At 35.8% G+C, this 19,036-nt stretch overlaps 1 protein-coding gene across 3 annotated transcripts; it reads right to left on the bottom strand.

The window, feature by feature from the left end:
• Positions 1–405: 405 nt before the first annotated feature.
• LOC133880685 (probable helicase CHR10) lies at positions 406–17,700 on the bottom strand. Of its 3 annotated transcripts, XM_062319677.1 has the most exons (17): positions 17,416–17,700; positions 17,080–17,087; positions 15,091–15,169; positions 14,818–14,978; positions 14,471–14,602; positions 13,898–14,078; positions 11,225–11,360; positions 11,021–11,138; positions 9,066–9,155; positions 8,692–8,799; positions 8,390–8,593; positions 7,901–8,026; positions 7,163–7,824; positions 4,558–4,703; positions 3,390–3,554; positions 739–853; positions 406–664 (listed from the first exon to the last, which is right to left on the bottom strand). In XM_062319677.1, the coding sequence occupies exons 1-17, from the start codon at positions 17,594–17,596 to the stop codon at positions 634–636; spliced, it is 2,643 nt and encodes an 880-aa protein (XP_062175661.1). In that variant the 5' UTR covers positions 17,597–17,700; the 3' UTR covers positions 406–633. The 3 variants fall into 3 exon arrangements, with proteins under 3 accessions (XP_062175661.1, XP_062175660.1, XP_062175659.1); XM_062319676.1 differs by lacking the exons at positions 17,080–17,087; positions 17,416–17,700 and having other exon boundaries at positions 7,163–7,440; positions 7,561–7,824; positions 15,091–15,165; XM_062319675.1 differs by lacking the exons at positions 739–853; positions 17,080–17,087; positions 17,416–17,700 and having other exon boundaries at positions 15,091–15,165.
• Between the last annotated feature and the right edge of the window lie 1,336 nt (positions 17,701–19,036).

The raw sequence follows: 19,036 nt of genomic DNA, 5'->3' as shown, positions 1-19,036 counted from the left end.
TGATGACTTGAGTAATTATGGGTGAAGAATTGATGAATGGAAAGAGTTTGAATTGTAATTCAAGTAAAATAGTTACAAGATCTCATTGATAGTAATTTTTCAAAGAATAAAGAAGTTTTTCTAGTAAAACAAAATGTTTTTGGTTTAAACATTATTTTCAGTTGCATAAAACACCGAAAAATACAAAAAACATTTTACACTAAAACAAACGGAGAGAAAAAACTTATGAGAAAGAATTTCAATTATGTAGGGCCACGGCCTTGCTTTCATTTCATTTGAATTAAGTAAAATGGAGAGAAATTATTTTATGGTCAATATTTTGTTTTATTATATCTAATGGTGTACATGATATCACGTTATATTCATGTGAAGCAATTTATATACAGTTAAATTGTGAAACTAATATTGACCATGAAATTGTTTCTCTCCATTTTCCTTGAAATGGGAAGAACCCTACCCTGAGTATTATAATTGCCTCGGGGTCTTGGGGCCTCACTTGAACAAACTGATCAGACCTAACCATGAATAATTTTAGTAATGTGCCGAAGTCCATTTCACCATTCAGGATTACATGTCCTCGCAATACAGAAGGGTTAACCTAAAAGGGAAAGTCAAGATATTTCAAACACAAGTCTAGCCTGAGGTGGATCGGCAGTAATAATACCTGCAAAAAAATTGTAAGGAATTAGTTTGCATTGGATGAGCAGGGAGACAGAGAGGAGAGTAAAGGGAACATACACAAAAAATTTTATGGCATATATGGAAGCATATTTTCGTAGAAGACGTTCCACTGTGTACCAATCTGAACGATCTGATCCATCCTGATACCCAATACGTGGCATGTGGATTGACGCTTTTGGAAAAACAAAATAAATATAACATAAGATAGTTTCGTAAAAGAGGGGGGGAAAAAAAGTTTCACATTGTTAATTGTGATGGGAATATGCAAATGTAAGAGAACTGCTTCATAGTTATGACTCTCTTATATATACATATATAATTATGGAATGCATCAACATGATTTTCTGCCTTGTTTCAAAGCTTGTGAACTGCTCCATGTGATGCTTTACTTTTGACTCACATTAAAAGAGGGTTCACAACATTACCATGTTTACGAGTGTTAATTACTCACTAAGTCATGGACTTACCCTTTTTTGTGCATATCCACCTCTAACCCTAGTTTAGCAAAGGACTTTGTAAATGGTGAAGCAGGATCCGCCCAGAAGAGTGACCATGGATGATCTAGTTAGGCTGACCTTTGGGTCTAGCCTGGTTGCTTACATGGAGGCTCATCACAGGGAGGAGGCTTTCTCGTTTTAAGCACTTCTATGGTGGTGGTATTTGATTTACCACCAAGACCTTGAGGATTATCTTTATGGCTCTCTTTTATCTCTAGACTTATCTTTCTAGCTTGATGATTTCTAGACTTTTTATGTATCCTGATATTCTAGACTCGGTATGTACTATATTGATGACTTAGCTGATCTAGTTGGTCTATGACCGTACTGATGATAGACTTGATGTTACTACTAAGTTATGACTATGATGTCGAGTTATATTCTAGTTTCGTAGTTGCCCTAGTTACGATTATTCGTGATTCAGTCTTATTTCTATCGTGGTTGTCCAAAAAACAAAAAAGATACACCTTTCCATTGCATATTATTTGATTATTGAGTAGTAGTGTTAACTCTTCGGATTCTTTACCAGTTAAATGAATTTGGGTACCTTACAGTTCACGCTATTTACTAGTTAAATAATTTGGGAGAGTCATAGAAAACACCAACACAAGTTGAAAGCTGCTACAGTTCTCTTGGGGAAGTTGTTGTGGTGCTATATGTACGATAGAGAGGCCTTGTGAAGAGTTGTAATAGGTTCTAAATATGGTAGCTCATAGGGTAGGTGGTGCTCTAATGAGGTTCATGGGCCGTTCGAGGTGGGGTTATGGAAAAAAATCAAGAAGGGTTGAGGGGAGTTTGCTAGTCATACCAAATTTAAGGTGGGACATGGCTTTAAGATTAGATTTTGGAATGACACGTGATATGGAGAACAGGCCCTCAAGGAAGCTTTTCTAGTTTTGAATAGTATAGCTTGCGTCAAGGATGCCTATGTGGTAAATCATTTGGAGGTTTCTAGTGGCTCCCATCAATAGAACGTAAGCTTTATTAGAACTCTTCATGATTGGGAGATGAAACTCTTTGCTTCGTTCTTCAATTTGTTGTATTTATCTAGAGTGGGCCAGGGAGGTGAAGATAAGCTTTGTTGGGTCCTTTCCAACAGAGAGTTGTTCGATGTTACATTGTTCTATAATGTCCTTGTCCCTCATGATGGTAATCATTTCCCTTGGAAGTGTATCTGGCGGAATAAGGTCTCCTTGAGAGCGACATTCTTTATTTGGTCGGCTGGACTAGGAAAAATCCTCACCATGGAAAACTTAAGAAAGCGGTATGTCATTGTGGTGGATTGGTATTGTATGAGTAAGAGATGTGAGGAGTTTGTGGATCATCTTTTTCTACACTGTGAGATTGTTGATGCCTTATGGAGTGCTATTTTTAGTTGTGTTGGTCTTACTTGAGTAATGCCTAGGAGAGTGGTTGATTTACTGAGGGTTGGGTAGCAATTCCCAGAGTGCAACAGTGTGGAAGATAATTATATCTTGTCTTCAGACTTCCCTTATGTGCTTTCTTTTCGTATTTTTTTTTTATCCTTTTTCTTTTTAGTTAGGTGCTCTTCTTGTATGTTCCATGTGTTGTGTTAGTGCGCCTTTTGCACTTTTTAATGATATTTTAATTACTTATTAAAAAAAAAAAAGCTAAAGAAGAATTCTAAACCTTTTTTTATTTTTTTTAATATACCCTAAACCTTAGAATCTTGCTATGATACTATGTTAATTGTGATGGAAATATGTAAATGTAAGAAAAAATGGGGTGAATCTCCCTACTGGCATTCTTTCAAATATATAGGCAAGGTGGTTACACAGTATAGCTCATGAATTGAAGTGAGGACACCTCTCCACAGACGGATGGTGGGGAGACCTCACCTGTACTTTTAGAAGGAAACTCCTATCATTCTTAACACACATTATCAATTGAGACTATGAAATTTCTGGTAAACGTTTTGTGCTATAATAAACAAAAGAGGATTTGTGCCTGATGATGACATGCAATCAAATAACCACTACAGTTAACTAGGCATAAACATTCACACAATATATTATATCTACCTCGAAGCATTCACAATGAACATTAATCTTAGTAGATCTATTAGGTGCAACAATAACACAACAAAACTTGGTTATATTAAGTACAATTTCAAAGGACCAATAGGGTGGAAGTGCTATGCAAGAATCTCAAGTTCTACACTAAATTAAGCCAAATGTGTGGAGACCTTACCAGAATTTTGAGCTGCTGTGAATGATGCCTTTGATAAGCAACATTCCAGGTCCGAAAGAGAGATCTTGCTGCGGGGGACTTTACGCCTAGAATTGTAAGACTGTACAACAGCCAAAGCCACCCATTGAGGAGGACAAACACCTGCACTCTGTTCATCTGAGTCCTCTGAATAGCAACAAATGGGTTGAGGATTAAATAAATAAATGAAAGAAAGAAACTTAAAAAAGGGACAATAAATAAATCTGAATGCTAAAGTAGGGAATATGGCATATAGAGTGCCCATATTAATCAGAAAGATTATATGGTGCAGGACAAAACAATGGAAATTGGTCCATCGAACAAATTACAGCTAATTCTCAGAGGAAAGCAAATTAAAAAGATTTTGCTAATGACTTCCATCAATCTTTCTCACCAGAAGAAAAAGACTTCCAACAAACCAGTCATTAATATCAGTGACTCACAGTCAAAACATAGTTAAGTTATTGTATATATTATCTGCATATGTTAGCAGCCCAACTGATGCTGCATGGTCTCCCTAATAAATCCTCCTATTTCTTATAGGATAGTCTGTAGTTGAGGTTACATGTTCTTACATGGGGATATTATAGAAATAGTACCTAATAGTGATATGCTTCTTCATCAAGTCATTAAGGGCAAACTGGCAACATGCTATTTAAGGTCTTTTTTTTTGTTTTTGTTTTTGTATTTTTTTTTCCATGAGAAAATAAATTTAAATTTTAATCAGAGGGAACAAGCTGCAAAGCAAGGAAACATGAGATTAGCCAGGATATCCTCCCTTAATAACCTTTTACATAGTTGAGGATGAGGCTATCAGTGGGAGCTTGCTACCTCTAAAGAGATACTTACATTTAGATGGAGTTCTTAAGTTGAGAAACATGATAACAAGGGTGATTTGAAATGACCTTGACCTAAAACCTATACTCAACCAGAACAACTTGCTACTATCCTATAGGTACCATGACTTGCTTCTTGGTCTGAACAATTAATATTTGTCTGTTGGACCTCTGTGAAGAACATGGTTAACAACTTCCTGTAATCAATACCTGAACAGCTTGTAAAATACACCTTTTTTTTTTTTTAAAACAATCCAGAGCAGATTTAGGTAATAAACAATCAAAAATAAGGTAGAGAGTACACAGAAGCTGACCGTTAATTCTTATAAGATGCAGATCACCAAGATGCAGGTCCCTGAATTCAGTAGCTCGTTGATATGCATCAGGGATACTTGCAGAAAGTTTGGCCAGTGCATCAAACATTCCTCCATGGCCCCAGTTTCCGGAGTCATCAACACAACTGCAAAATGAACATATAAATTTTCTTCTGAGATATTACTGTAATCAGCGAAAAAAAGAAAAAAGAAAAAAAAGAATAGTCAGTAAAGCATCTTCAAATTGCCAATATAATGACAAATGGAATTGAAAACTTGTTTCACATCCCATATAATCGAAATGAACTCATTTCAAAATGCTATGTAAAATGGTGTGTTGATTTCATCAGCATTGGACATTCAAAGTTGAATAATTTATTCCATTCTATTATAATTTCAATTTGGCAATAGTGACTGATTTCTCATGGGTATGCCTGCCTTCTCTCTGGTGATAAATGGGCTGTTTATCTCTAAAAGGATACTATTTGTTATTCATATGCAATAACAACAAACACATTGACAACATTCTTTTCTTATTTTTTTCTTTTGATAAGTAATACTTTCACTGGACAATGCCAAGACGGCCAAATTGCCGAAGTTAACAACTAGTTATTTTAAGCAGAATGTCAAGAAGGCATTTGGCTTATCCAGCTTATAGAGAACTGGTGGTAGATATAAAATTTCCCCACAAAATTGTTACCAGATATGAGTTCTAGTATTTTAGTAATTAAGATGCATAAAGCCTACTTTAAGTAAACCAAACTCAATGTAGGGAGCATCTAAAGCTACAATCAGTATACAAGCAGGATGTGGCACTTGTTAATTATAAATGACGAATAATTTCTGCTTTTACTATCTTTGAGCACTAGAGTATTTGTTAACTAAATGAGCGTGTTGATATACCCTAGAATATCATAAATTGAAAACTGGTAACGATTGTGATTTACCATCTTATATAAAACAAAAAATGACCCTCTTGTTGAATAAAGCTACAAGATATTCTTTGGAAACATAAATTCACGATTCCTCATACTTTCCTAGAGAGCAAGATTTTACTTACTGAATAATTCACCAACAAGGCTGTAGTAGACTGGCTAAAGAACTTCTAATTATGGATTATTAGTTTTTTTCTCCTACTGATTAGCAACTTTCTGGAGATAAATCCTGTACTTAAGAAAAGGGGACATGTAGAAGCTGATGACAAAATTTATGTCTTTGTTTTCTTTTATATTTCTCCTCACTTCCATTCTAGCCCTCTTGCGGCTTGATAATGCTTCTGCAAGAGCAATCTTGATTATTTTTACAGTTCTAACTTAGAAGTGTAGAAAGGAAGATACTGTTGAGGTATTAGAACATTTTACAGAAAATGTCATTGATCATTATATATAAATTGGAAGAAACTTCACTTACCCCACCTGATATTTCATCGCTTTTGAAATCACATCCCCAAAGTTTAAAAAATCTCAATGTTGAATATCCAAGTTTAAAAAGTTGCAATGTCACCCCTCTATTAGGATTTTCTGTTAAATCCTAACGGAGGATGTGAAAATTCTCAAAATACCTATTTTTTATTAAAAAAAAAAAAGAACAAAATGACCATATGCTCCACGGCTGGCCCAACGCCAAGCTTGAATGTGGGTCAATTTTTTTTTTTTTTAAATCTAATTATTTAATTAGGGAAATTTTGTAATTTTAAAAAATTTGCAGGGATATAAAGGATATTTCACCCCTTTACTGTCTGATTTAGCCCCAAACCCTAACGGTAGGGGTGACATTGCAAAGTTTTTAAACTTGGATATCCGACATTGAATGTTTTTAAACTTTGGGGGTGTGGTTGTAAAAGCGAGAAACATCAAGGGAGAAGTGAAGTTTTCCCTATAAATTATTTTAATTCAGAATGTGATCTCAATCCTCCAAAGTTAAGAAATGACATTGGAAAAGCATAAAATGGAATTTTAATTTTATAATAATCTCAAAAAGCAAGACAATGGCCCAGTAAGAGCAAAACTAAACATGCTGACCAGATACCAACAATGCTTTAGGATGTTAGAAATAAATGTCTATACTCAAAAGAGCCAAACAACGGATAAATGGTGCACATAGTGATTGATAATGAAAAATGAAACAGAAATTTGAGAGAAATAGAACTGAACCAAAGTATTACATCAGTAATCATGGATGACTGACAAAAATTAGAAAGAAAATCCAGTAACACCCTGAATATTTTCCTACCAATTTTTCCATTCATTTTTGCACAAGCAAGATAAAATTAGAAAGAAAATCCACACCTGTTCATAAAAATGCATAGCACTGCCATTTCAAATGACCCATCTATACAATCAGAATATGCTTAAAGTTTGATTTTGTAAGACAAAATGAAAAACATATGTGCACTTTCAAGGTAGTCAGTTTTATGACATGCTCATAGTTGAAAAGAAACAAGCATCAACACATGAAAAAATGAAAAGCATGAACAAGTTGAAAAGGCAAAAACATGCCAAGAAAGAAGAGAAAGGACATAGGAGAAACAACTGCGGACCACCACCACTCTTGTTATACTAATGAGAAAGCTAACATGAAGGCACATCCAAAACAATGAACTTACCTGAAGATAACAGTTGGCTCAGACGAACAAACTTTTGATGGATGCGTACAATCTCCATAAACAAAATGAAGGGAACCTGAGTCTGACATCACATCAACAGTCACAGGGCTGATAGGTTCTTTAACTGATAATGACCGGTATCCAAGGGCTTCCCACTTAGACAACTTCTTCTCCTCTGCCTTCTTCCTTGCATCCTCAAGATTTAGATGCTCTTTCTCAGGGGCTTTCCTTCTAATTCCTGACTCCATTATTGGGTGACTACCTGATTGCGACGCCTCCTTGAGTTTTTCAACCCAGGAGAGATAAGAAGCCTCATCAAGACCAGGATCTAAACTGATAGAGGTGGATCCTCCTCCCACAACAATATCAGATCCACTTGATAGATCTAACGGACTGACCTCAAATTTCCTATCATCCTTTCCTGCAATTTGTTCGCAGCGCTTTGCAAGTACCTTATCAATCATAGCATTCATTTCAGAAATCTGCAACTCATCCGAATTCTCAGTGCTGACGTCAGTAGGATCAAACATATGTAACCCGAATATGATAGACCGCAAATTACCAGTTTCAACTCCTGCCATTTCCTTACCTTCCCAGTCCATATCATCCCCTACAACATTATGGCTAAGCTGCAACTTCCTCTCCGCTCTCCGCATAATAACCTACATCAACACACATGTGACACAACAGACAGTACACCAAGGCCTTCAACATTACAGACTGATATATAAATCTCACCTCCTCTATGGTATGTCTGCTAACTAGGTTTATAGATAAAACATGATTCATTTGACCAATCCGGTGTGCCCTCTGCAAAGCCTGCCTGTCCACTTGAGGATTCCAATCTTGCTCATAGAATATAACCTACAATGTGGATTGAAATCAACAAAGTTTTGACATACCACAAATATATCAAGAATACAAAGATGTGCTCTAAGCCACAAATATATAACCTACAATGTGGATTAATCAACTCATATGATACAAGTCGAAGTTTGTTGAGGTAAGTGGCAGAGGGGTAGCAATTTATCCAGACAAAGTGTAATTTACCCAATTTAGAATAATTAAAATTATGGTAGGGTGAGAAAGATTTAAGACATCTGGCCAAAGATATATTCCATTTCCTTTTGAACCAAATCAATGTATTAATGAGTTCAAATATTGATATAATTAATCACAATTTAAGTAATAATGATAAGGGAAATGTAGATTGAGATTGAAGCTCACAGTATCAGCAGCGACCAGATTCAGGCCAACTCCCCCAGCTCTTGTGGATATCATAAAAACAAAAGAGCCTTTCTGTTCAGATTCAGAATTCAAGCTCCCTTTAACAGATTGTCCACTGAAACTTCTTATTGCAGAGAACCGCTCCTCAGCACGAACTGATCCATCAAGACGCTCGTAGGAATATTTTCGTAACTCCAGAAAATCCTACATTGCATATAGAAACACTTCTTAAATAAACTGCACACTGGCGTATCCAATAAAGTTTAAGAGATTATTTATTCTTTTGATAAAGGACAAGAAACCTGTAAAATGTCAAGTGTATGTGTCATTTGAGCAAAGAGAAGGACACGGTGTCCAGAATCATGTAGCTTCTGGAGTAGTTGGTCCAAAATCATCAGTTTACCACTGGCCTGATCAGGAAGTCACAAATGAAAAGGGATTACATTTATAGGAAACTTCATGAGAGAAAAAGACAGATCTAATACACTTGAACCCAGATAAACTGCACAAAGTATTTCCATTTAGAGCGACAACAACATAGCTAAGCAAGCTTTTTTCCCTCTTTCTTTATTTTTCATACTTCTGGAGATAATAGAGGCTCAAACCACACAACATGGTTCAGACTACACATTATTATCCATGATTATATCAAATTAACTTAACAGAGCAGGGCTACCTGAACCAGGTGTTCGCCTTCTTCAAACGGTTCCGGCTCAATACCAGGAAAGAGGTAAGGATGACTACATGTTTTTCTTAGCTGCATTACCTGCACATCAGTGCCATTCAAATGATCAAAGACTCTATAAGCATTACATTCACCTACACATACAAGTGAAAACCACAGCATGAATTGCAAAAGAAAAATAATTAAGGTAAACAGTACTATATTAGAACTTAAGTAGGCCTCAAGAACTACAGCACCAATATCACATTTCACATTGTTAAGCTTTCTATGCTATTCATTAACAGTATCGACTTTTACTAAGAGTTCATATTCTATGCCTCTCCTGCCTGAACAAATTGCAACGGACACATCATAAATATATATATAAAAGCTAAGTTCTTCCTTAGAATGACATAGATGGCAACACGTGGCAAGTCCCTTTACTTTTTAGTAACCGGTCCTTTAAGTATTGAACCGGTCTTCTAAATAAAATTGAACAGGTATAAAAGCTGAGTTCTTCCTTAGAATGACACAGAATGGCGACACATGGCATGAACCCATACTTTTTAGTGACTAAACCGGTCCTTTAAGTACTAACCGGTCTCTTTAATATATGTTAAAATGTTTACTTAAAAATCTATATATAGAATCAAGAGTTATATGTATTAATACGGTATTTAAAAACCCATATATAGAATAAAGAGTTATATGAGTTATATAGAATCCCATATATAGGAAAACAAAAACCCCCATATATACCAAAAAAAAACAAAAACCCATATATACGTTACAATAAACGCACGTCTCTCTTTCTCTCTCTCCATTAACGCCTTAAAATATAGAAGCGTTTCAGATTTTGTATATATATCATATATCATACATATATATAAAAGCAGAGTTCTTCTTTAGAATCCCGCGCATTGCACAGGTTATGAATTAGTATATATTACAGAGCAGATTATATACAAGGTAGCTTTAGGATCTTTCAAGGCAGTCAATGCAGAGGAAACCTTCTAGGTCAATTGCACTGCCTTGCCTAGTCAATACTTACCCTTTTCCTGTATTTTGTACCAATTTTTATGTTACTTTTCACCTCTCATCCAATAGCAATCAAATTGATTAAAATAGCTCCTAAATCCAGTTTAGAATGACCCTGCATTCCATCAGTCAATAACCAGGTTGTACTTTAACATTAGTTTAGATAGATTTGAAGTCATCAATACTATTCTTGCAATTGTGGCAAGAATATTACATAGCAGTTGAGGTGGATGCCAACAGTGGCTCACCGATTCCCATCTCACCCCTTCTTTAAGTGGCAAGCCAGTGGACTTGGTACATGAGGGTTAATGAGAGATCTTTTGTCTAATTCTTTTCCTGTCTTGACTTACAAGGAGTGTAAGCGGCCAAGCACACGAACAGTTCTAGGTCAGCAGAAGCACCAATTATGAGGATGGTCATGGCAGAGGGATCATGCAATCCATGTACAAACCATAATTTTCAGATTGTAAGCATCAGATAACAATTCCCAATCCCAAACCAGCCAGAGTTGCAACCCAATATGCAGAGGAATCACGCAATCCATGAACGAACCATAATTTTCAGATTGTAAACATCAGATAACAATTCCCAATCCCAAACCAGCCAGAGTTGCAACCCAATATGTGGAGGATAATCTGTCAAGTAATCCATCAGTCCCCACATTAAACTTCAAAAAATCCTATGAGATAACACACATTAGCAGCCATAGTATCAAAATTCATGCAAACCTCTTCCACACCAAGAAAATAAGATTACTAAATCTGAATTAAGTAATGTTTGGTCAACCTAAAATCTACAATATATAAAGTAATTCTTCCAATGTGGATTTCTAGAAGTTAAAGAGCAAAGGAATTTGCTGTAACACAACATATAGATGGAATGACAGAGAAGAGAGGTGCTAAAGGTGAAAAGTTCATAAACTGACATACGATATTCTGTAAGGATTGATGATTTGAAGCTCCCGAAGATATAGCGAGTAGTTTAGGAAGCTCCTTTCTTAATATTGACATGTAAACCTTCTTTTGCAGGCTAACAAGTGGCACTATTCTGTTATAATAAGGCATCTTAGCACACAAAAATGTAAGTAAGCCCATAAACTCAGCTAGCAAAGTAAAACAGGGCAAAAAGCATACATGGTTATCTCAGTAAGAGGGGGCAGCACTAGATTTCCACACTCAATAAGCCTTGATTTTGTCCGTCGAAGCATGAAAGCTCCCAATATATATTTTAAACTTTTAAATTGCTCCTTTACTTCAACTGCATCATGACCTGTTCGCAAATAACAAGTGTAACATTTACAAAATCATGTCTCTCATTTTCCAAAAACTCACTCTCTTTAAAAACCACAGAAGTAGAAAGAAAGGAAGCTCATCTTGTCCGTTTACAAGTGAATTAGAGAAAGCCAACCCCAGGCTCGTAGAAGGATATGTACATACTACTTATATACAAGTGAACACAAAACCCCCTACCTCCCTGAGAAAAATCAGCCACCCCTAGAGTAGAAAAAAATAGTGAATAGTAACAAAGGAGAGAATGTTATTCTTATTCCTTGATATTTTCCACACGGTTACATAGGTTAAATAGTAGAGACCTCCGAACTAGTATGGAAAGAAATAATGACATATTACAGAATAATAATTTGCATAAACCGGGGAGAACCAAATCGTATAGATTGTTTCCATCTCCAACACTCCCCCTCAAGTTGAGTCATAGATGTTTGCTTATTTTGCATAAGGCTGAATGAAAAACACTGCTAGACACTCCATTTGTCAAGATGTCCACAAGTTGTTCTCCTGTCTTCACATATGGTATCCAGATGATATCTTCTGAATGGGTCCTCAACTTGGAGGACGGCCACGAAATCTCCAACAAGTCTCCAGATATCTTGAACCTCGTGTGTGGAGAGTTGGATTCTCACTATGAGAGGTCACCTGACTCTCTATCCCCATTTTGTGTGGTTCAACCATCCAACTAAATAGCTAATTTTTGTGAAGGGTTGGATTCTCACTATGGGAGGTCACCTAACTCTCTATCTCCATTTTTGTGTGAGTTCAGACATCCAACTAAATAGCTCAAATACAAAAGAACTTGGGCTAAAGCTCAAGCGAGATTGAAAAGATTTTTTTTAAGTAAATGTCTTAAAGCAAGTTGTTTTTACTCATTGTATATGATGAAGATAAGATTTTTCTTAACTTTCATTTTATGAAGAAAATTAATTTAGAGTTTATCTTTTTACATAGAAGTCAATATTTTCAAAGGCATTTTTTCAAAGAATATTTTAAGACTCTTCTTTCTTATGTTGTATTAATTTTCAAGGAAAAGCGTTTTTAAGAAAAGCTTTTTCGCTCATTAGTTTTGTTTTCATGTTTTTAGGTTGAGACACAATAGGAGGTCAGATGCACAACTTATATGGGGGAATTTCAGTACATATCATGTTTTAAGATTAACTTGTTTTCAGTACAGAAGCAAAAAAAAAAAAAAAAAAAAAAAAAAAAAAAAAAAAATTATTTTCAGTAAATGCCTTGGGGCATAAGAGAGAAAATTTCAGACACTTTATACTATGCTTGGACCTTTACGTTTCGGCGTTTATGTTAATAAAGGCTTTTAAACTCATGCATTTAAATGATCATAAGTGCTATGTTGTTCATATTTATAACCTTTGCACCTATGAGATTTCTAGATTACCTAACCTTAGTAGGTTCGGGCTGTTAAAAAAAAAAAAAAATACAAGAGAAACAATTGCCCTGTAGGGTTTTATAATCTAAAAAATTGACCAGATGTACAGGATCCGGTGAGGAGACGTTAGGAACATATACTACAGTCCAATCCAAAAGAGATCTCAAAAAGGATGATTTTAAAGAAAGCACGTTGGACTCGTAATCCTCATAAAAATGCCGATTCCTATCTCTTCAAATGATCCACATTAAGAAAGCAAAAACAACTTTTGAGGTAGGGTCTTTGGAATCTCCCCACCCTTGGATCTTCCAAAAATAAAGTAGCTCTAGGATGTTACTAGGCATTGCCCACGAAACCTCGAATAAGTTGGGAACCAAGTGCCAAAGATCACCAGTGTACTCATAATGAATGAGAAGGTGATTTAAAGTCTCTCTTTTTTTCTTTTTTCTTTTTTGCATAGGCAACACCAGTTTACAAGAGTGAAACCCCGCCTTCTAAAGTTATCAACTGTGAGGATTCTACCCATAGCTGCTGTCCATAAGAAGAAAGCATTGCGGGATGGGGTCTTAACCTTCCAAATACTTTTCCAGGGGAACGAATAATGCTCTCCAGTCTGTAAATTTGGGGTGTCCCCCAAAATTTAACGAAAAAAACATGTAAAAACTAGGTATTAAAGATCAATGGTACAGGTTTAGGCACTCAGTCAATGTTTCAAAACCTAAACTGGGTGAACAGGTATACTATTAAGACCTTCAGCATCTTAGCAGGCATTACATTTCTGATAAGAGGTGATCCCAACTATACTTATACCAAAAATTTTACACTGATAGATTTGATACTCTAGTATCAATGAACTCATGCTTTCCATAATTTTATATACTTCTATAATGATTGTATCACCAGCCATTTGGCTTGGCTAAACAACCTTTCAACTGATGACCTTGTTTCATTTAAAACTTGGGTAAGAATTTGAATTAAAACACACCACACTTGATTGCAGCAGAAGTAGACACTTAGATTTGTATGATCACATAGCATAGTTTTAGAAGAGCCAAAACTACTGAACAACTTACTAATGGTAGGTTTTCAGCCAAGGAAAAAAAAAAACTGATGGCAGGTATGAAGATAACCTGATGAAGGATCTCCAGCTTCCTTGAATGTGGAAAGAAATTGATCTAGTGTCCCAAAGATCGAAGGCATACAAAAATGCATCAAAGCCCAGAGTTCGGTAAGATTGTTTTGGACAGGTGTGCCAGTCATCAACAACCTTCTTGGCATAAGAAAACGCTCTTTGAGAAGCTTATAAAGAACCTGCTAAGGTTTAAGCATTTAAGTGTCTGCAATAAGAAAGGAGTACTCTAAATTAAAAACATGTTTTTAATCTTCTTAAAATTGAGACTAAGTCGCCTAATATTGTTGCATATTTCAAATCTTTCAAATATAGATTAGAAGAAAAATTCCAGCTTGTCATTTTTGTCTTGGCCTAAACTTTTTCATTTTCCACAGAAATAGTATATAGAAGACCAGTATGTTCTTTAATTTTCTGAAAGCTGGGTTTTTAAAGCTTATTAGAGACTTAATAAACATGTCTACACTATGATTATGATGTAACTCATAATAACTACGATAACCACATAGAATTAACTCATCACCAACTAACAAACCCACAATATGATTGATATTTCAAGGTATCTCCAACGTACACTGGAAGGATTTTTAAGTCTTTGAGCTTCGTCAATTACTGCACACTGCCATGGTATTTGAGAAAGAAAATCTTGATCCGTCAATGCGATGTCATATGTTGTCAACAGTACATCAAAAGGTAATGACATGCCCTGTCAAGGATTCAACTTGAAAACTATCAGCACATACAAAGTGCCAAGAAAAAAGTATATTTCAAACAAAACCCCAACAATGAATTAATAGTACCCAATAATAGAGAAAAAAATAAAACTCTTGGGAGCTCTGAATTAACAGTACCCAGTAATACCAAAAATTTAAAAATAATTACACTCATAGCCTGTTCTAGTCACTAAAGCTATGAACTTACGTTGTATGATGAGGACTGTCCTTTTACATGCTCATACATTGCCCGGCGTAGACTGCGGCGATGTTCTTTCTCACCAACATACTGAAGAACTTTTAGGTTTGGGGAAAATTTTACTATCTCGGATACCCAACCATCCGTTACGCTCAGAGGGCACAATACAACTACAAATAATTGAATGAAAATAAGAAAGCCACAAAATGTATGCATCCAAACCAATACCAAAAATAATCACTCCAAGATTTTCAGAATAAAACAAAATATATCCTAACTTACAAAATGGCCCAGAAGACATCATGTGAACCTTCAAATAGCTCAAGAAAGAGATAGCTTGCAATGTCTTGCCTAGTCCCATCTGCCAGTGTCCCCATTAGATACAGAGCACACTGAATAAAATCATGCATTGATTTCGGCACTTTATAGGTGTTGAGAAAAGTAAATAGTGGCCTTATATAATTTGCTCTGGCACTAATTTTGATAAGTAATTTAATCTTTTTAGAAAGTGCAAAGGGATGCAACACAAGTATACAGGAAGTATACAAAAGAAACCCCAAATACACAAGAAGCATACTGCAAACTTACTCATTAGTAATTTTCTCCCACACTAATGTCTATTATTTATAATAGAAATACAATTCATAATAACGATAAATATAACACACCTAAACAAACTAAACTACTACCAAACCTAAATAATGATAAATACCACTAAACTTAGATAAAGATAAACTTAACTATAAATCCTCTAACAGTACACATTACTATGGTCCTGCTTCTCACTTCTGCTCAGTTAGGTAAGGTTGAAATATATTAAAAACTAAGCATATTGTCATACGGGTTTCCCATTTATGAAGATACTACAGCTAAGCTGCGTCAAGAAGAATATTGCAAAACTCATGTTGGCATTCCTCAGCTGTCAATATCAACAGCTGCACCACAACTAGTTTCTGATAGTAATCATAGCAGATAAAATATGTCCCCATGCATAAGCAACTACCATCACCACCAACAAGTCAGCCATCAAACTCTAATGGGAATTTAATAGCCTGAGACCTCTGTTCTACTTCATTTTCCTCCAAAACATCCCCACATTTTAATAATCCTCCCCAAGTTACTAAAGAAGAAAACAGATGTCCAAGGTGCTCTGAAGGAATCATAGATTTGGGAGCTAAATTTATGGTTCATTTTCAAACTCAAAACACTGAGAAACATCTTGTTATTTATTAATTCCAAACACTAGCATTTAAAAAAAAATCTATAGTTTACTGCTTTTAACTTCATAAAATTCTACTTTTCATATGAAATATTTTACCCACTCTTGAGTTTATTGCAAAAGTAATCCATATTTACATTTAAACCACAAAGAGGGGTACCCTTGGGGAAAGTTACTTCATGTATCACTCAAGGAAGGCAAAGGATTCACTGGTTGATAGAAGGTCCAAAAGAAGAGGCAAGTTTATGAGCTTTTTTTCTTTAGGGGAGCAATTCATCGAGAGGATTCTCTATATGAGGTCCAATAGCAACTGTGCACGTTGTAGGCAAACCCAAATCCTTGATGAAGGATCATGGAAAAGGAAAGGATCAAGGTCTAAAGTCCCTTCTAATCTGGTAATAACATTACCATTTCGTTAGAAAAAAGAACATGAAGCAAAGATTGTTCATATTACATGTCCTAAGATCGTGAAGAATGAGCACTAGGATGTGCAGATCCTCACATGTTCAAATATGCTACTCAGCTGATATGCTTCACATGAAGCATGTGAGGCAAATCCACTGTTTATAGCAACAATTAATTCAGAAATCACCATATTGTTCAGTGCATCTAACTTCATTTGAAGTTAATGGGACCACCGACCACTGATAAAGTTGTAACCGCTAAGAAATTTAACAAGAACAGTTATTTTCACTTTCTAGAAATATTTAAATTTGATAGAAGTATAAAATGCATTGTGAAATTCTAAAGCAGTTTGACCAGAGGTAAGTGAGAGAAGTTTAATACAATGTTTGGGCAATCTCCCTCCAAGAGTTCAAAAACTCTTGTGTCCAACTTTCAAGTTTTTACAATCTCACCGTTTGAAGCTAAATTAGACGTCAAAGAGTGAAATAACCCTTATATCCATGACAACTTTATAAAATTACAAAAATGACAAAAGTTCAGGGTTAAGCGAAGTTTCTCCTAATAATAATCTCTGGCCATAAACGAATTCAAGAAACTTGAACTTCCTCTACAACCAATTGGAATTCAAAGCCACGAAGCAATCATACCTCATCTCCTGCAAATTCAACAAGAGAATGCAATCATTAAAATGTACATTCCAATTAAAAAGTCATAAAAATGAAAATAAATTGCATCAGCGTAATGAACTCCGCTTGGTTGCTAAGAAAGTCACAAAATCTATTCGGTTCAATCGGTCAAACCTATCGAACAAAAAGATTACTATTTTTCATAAATTCGTACAATTCAGGTTGTTTCACGTCATTTTCGTTCTTCAATTATAGAAAATGACAAATTGATTACTTAAATTCGAACTTTTCATTCGCTTGCTTCAAGTTTCCTCGGCAACCAAACATAGGAAAAGAAAAGCTGAACCAAAACCGTACCGAGAACCACGTTGACGCCGAGAGTGTGTCGCCGAATGAGCCACGAAACTCCGTCGACTTGGTAAGGTTTCAGCGTCGCCGTAACCCCAAAGTTTGAGACGTCCAATGGCGCGTTTGCGGTGCGTGAATCGTCCGCGAGTATAATTTTCGCTGCGGCTTTGAGTCTCTCCTCGTAATTCATCTCTCTGTCGTTCAAACGAACGAGTTTCTGAGATTTTATGCGGATAGGCTTCTTTCTTTGTCCCAATTCCAAATGTTCGAAAGAGGGAAAAAAGAAGGAAAAGACAGTTGTTTATTTATTTATTTTTTTGTGAGTTGTGACTGTTCTTTTGAATAAACGCTTGGGTGTCTTGGGAGGGAAGAGAGAGCGTTTTGACGGAAATAGCCTTAGTGGATTTCTGAATTTATCGGAGGTCCTCTTTTATGAACTGCTTCCTCCTCGGGGTGCTTTACTAAAAAATCAGTTCATCATCTTTATACTGCTCAGAGGCCTCTCCAACCTTCTCCAATGTTGGCTTCTAGCTGGAAAGGTCTTTGAAAACTTAAAGCTTAATTATCAGCTAAAACTTTTTCTCTGGAAAATGGTTTGGAATATTGTTCCAACCAAATCTCGTATTTCTTTATCCATTCACTCTGGGCTAGATACATCTTGTTCTCTCTGCTCTAACTCTAGTGACTCCTTGTTTCATTTATTTTTCTCTTGTCCTATTGCAAGGGTCATATGGAGAAATTCTTGCTGGCCTTTGGATATTTCAGCTTTGCATATTGCTTCTATGGTTGATTGGTTAGATATTATTTTGCATCCGAAGTTAATTGGCATCCTCCTATGGATACCCATTTATTTCAGATTTTTGTTGTGGTTGCTTGTGATCAGATCTGGTACTTGCATAATAAGGTTTTTCATGAAGGTTTGATTCCAAATGCTTTATTTGTCTCTTCTTCAGTTAATCAAATCTCCAGGACTCATTTCCCTGCTTGGTCTTCTAAAACCACTTCAATGAAGGAAGTATGGAAGAAGCCTGATCCTGGTTGTTTCAAGATTAACTATGATACAGCCATTCATTCTACTTTCTCAGCACAATCAGCAGTATGTCGTGATTCCAATGGATTTATTCTCAAATGTATTACTCAAATTAGTCCACATTGTATGGCTTTGTATGAGGAAGCGACTGCTGCTCTTCTTGCTGCTCAACTCTGCTCCTCAATGCAGCTGTCTCATGTTACTTTTGAAGGGGATTCTCTCACAGTCAACTTAGCCATCAACAATCCAACAATCACTCAAGATTGGCGTATCTCATCTATCCTCTCGGATTTATTTTCCACCATCCCATCTTCAACTAGTTGGTTAGCTAGTTCTATTAATCGAAGTGCAAACTTCTGTGCCCACCATGTGACTTATTGGGCCGCAACTAGATTTTCTTCTAGCTGCATTCCCACCTCTTCTAGTTTTTTATTTTCTAGAACCTTTCCTCCCTGTTTTGGATCAGATTCTTCTTTTCCTTTTATAGTTCCTTAAGTTTGTTTCCTCATGTTGTACTCACAAAAAAAAAAGAAAAAAAGAAAACATTATTTTTGTGTAGGTAGGTCGGTAGATGTTACAAATGAGGAGGGTGTTCAGGTC

This window comes from Alnus glutinosa, chromosome 10 (genome assembly GCF_958979055.1).
Source record: "Alnus glutinosa chromosome 10, dhAlnGlut1.1, whole genome shotgun sequence".
NCBI lineage: Eukaryota > Viridiplantae > Streptophyta > Magnoliopsida > Fagales > Betulaceae > Alnus > Alnus glutinosa.
This window is presented reverse-complemented; position numbering and strand designations above follow the sequence as displayed.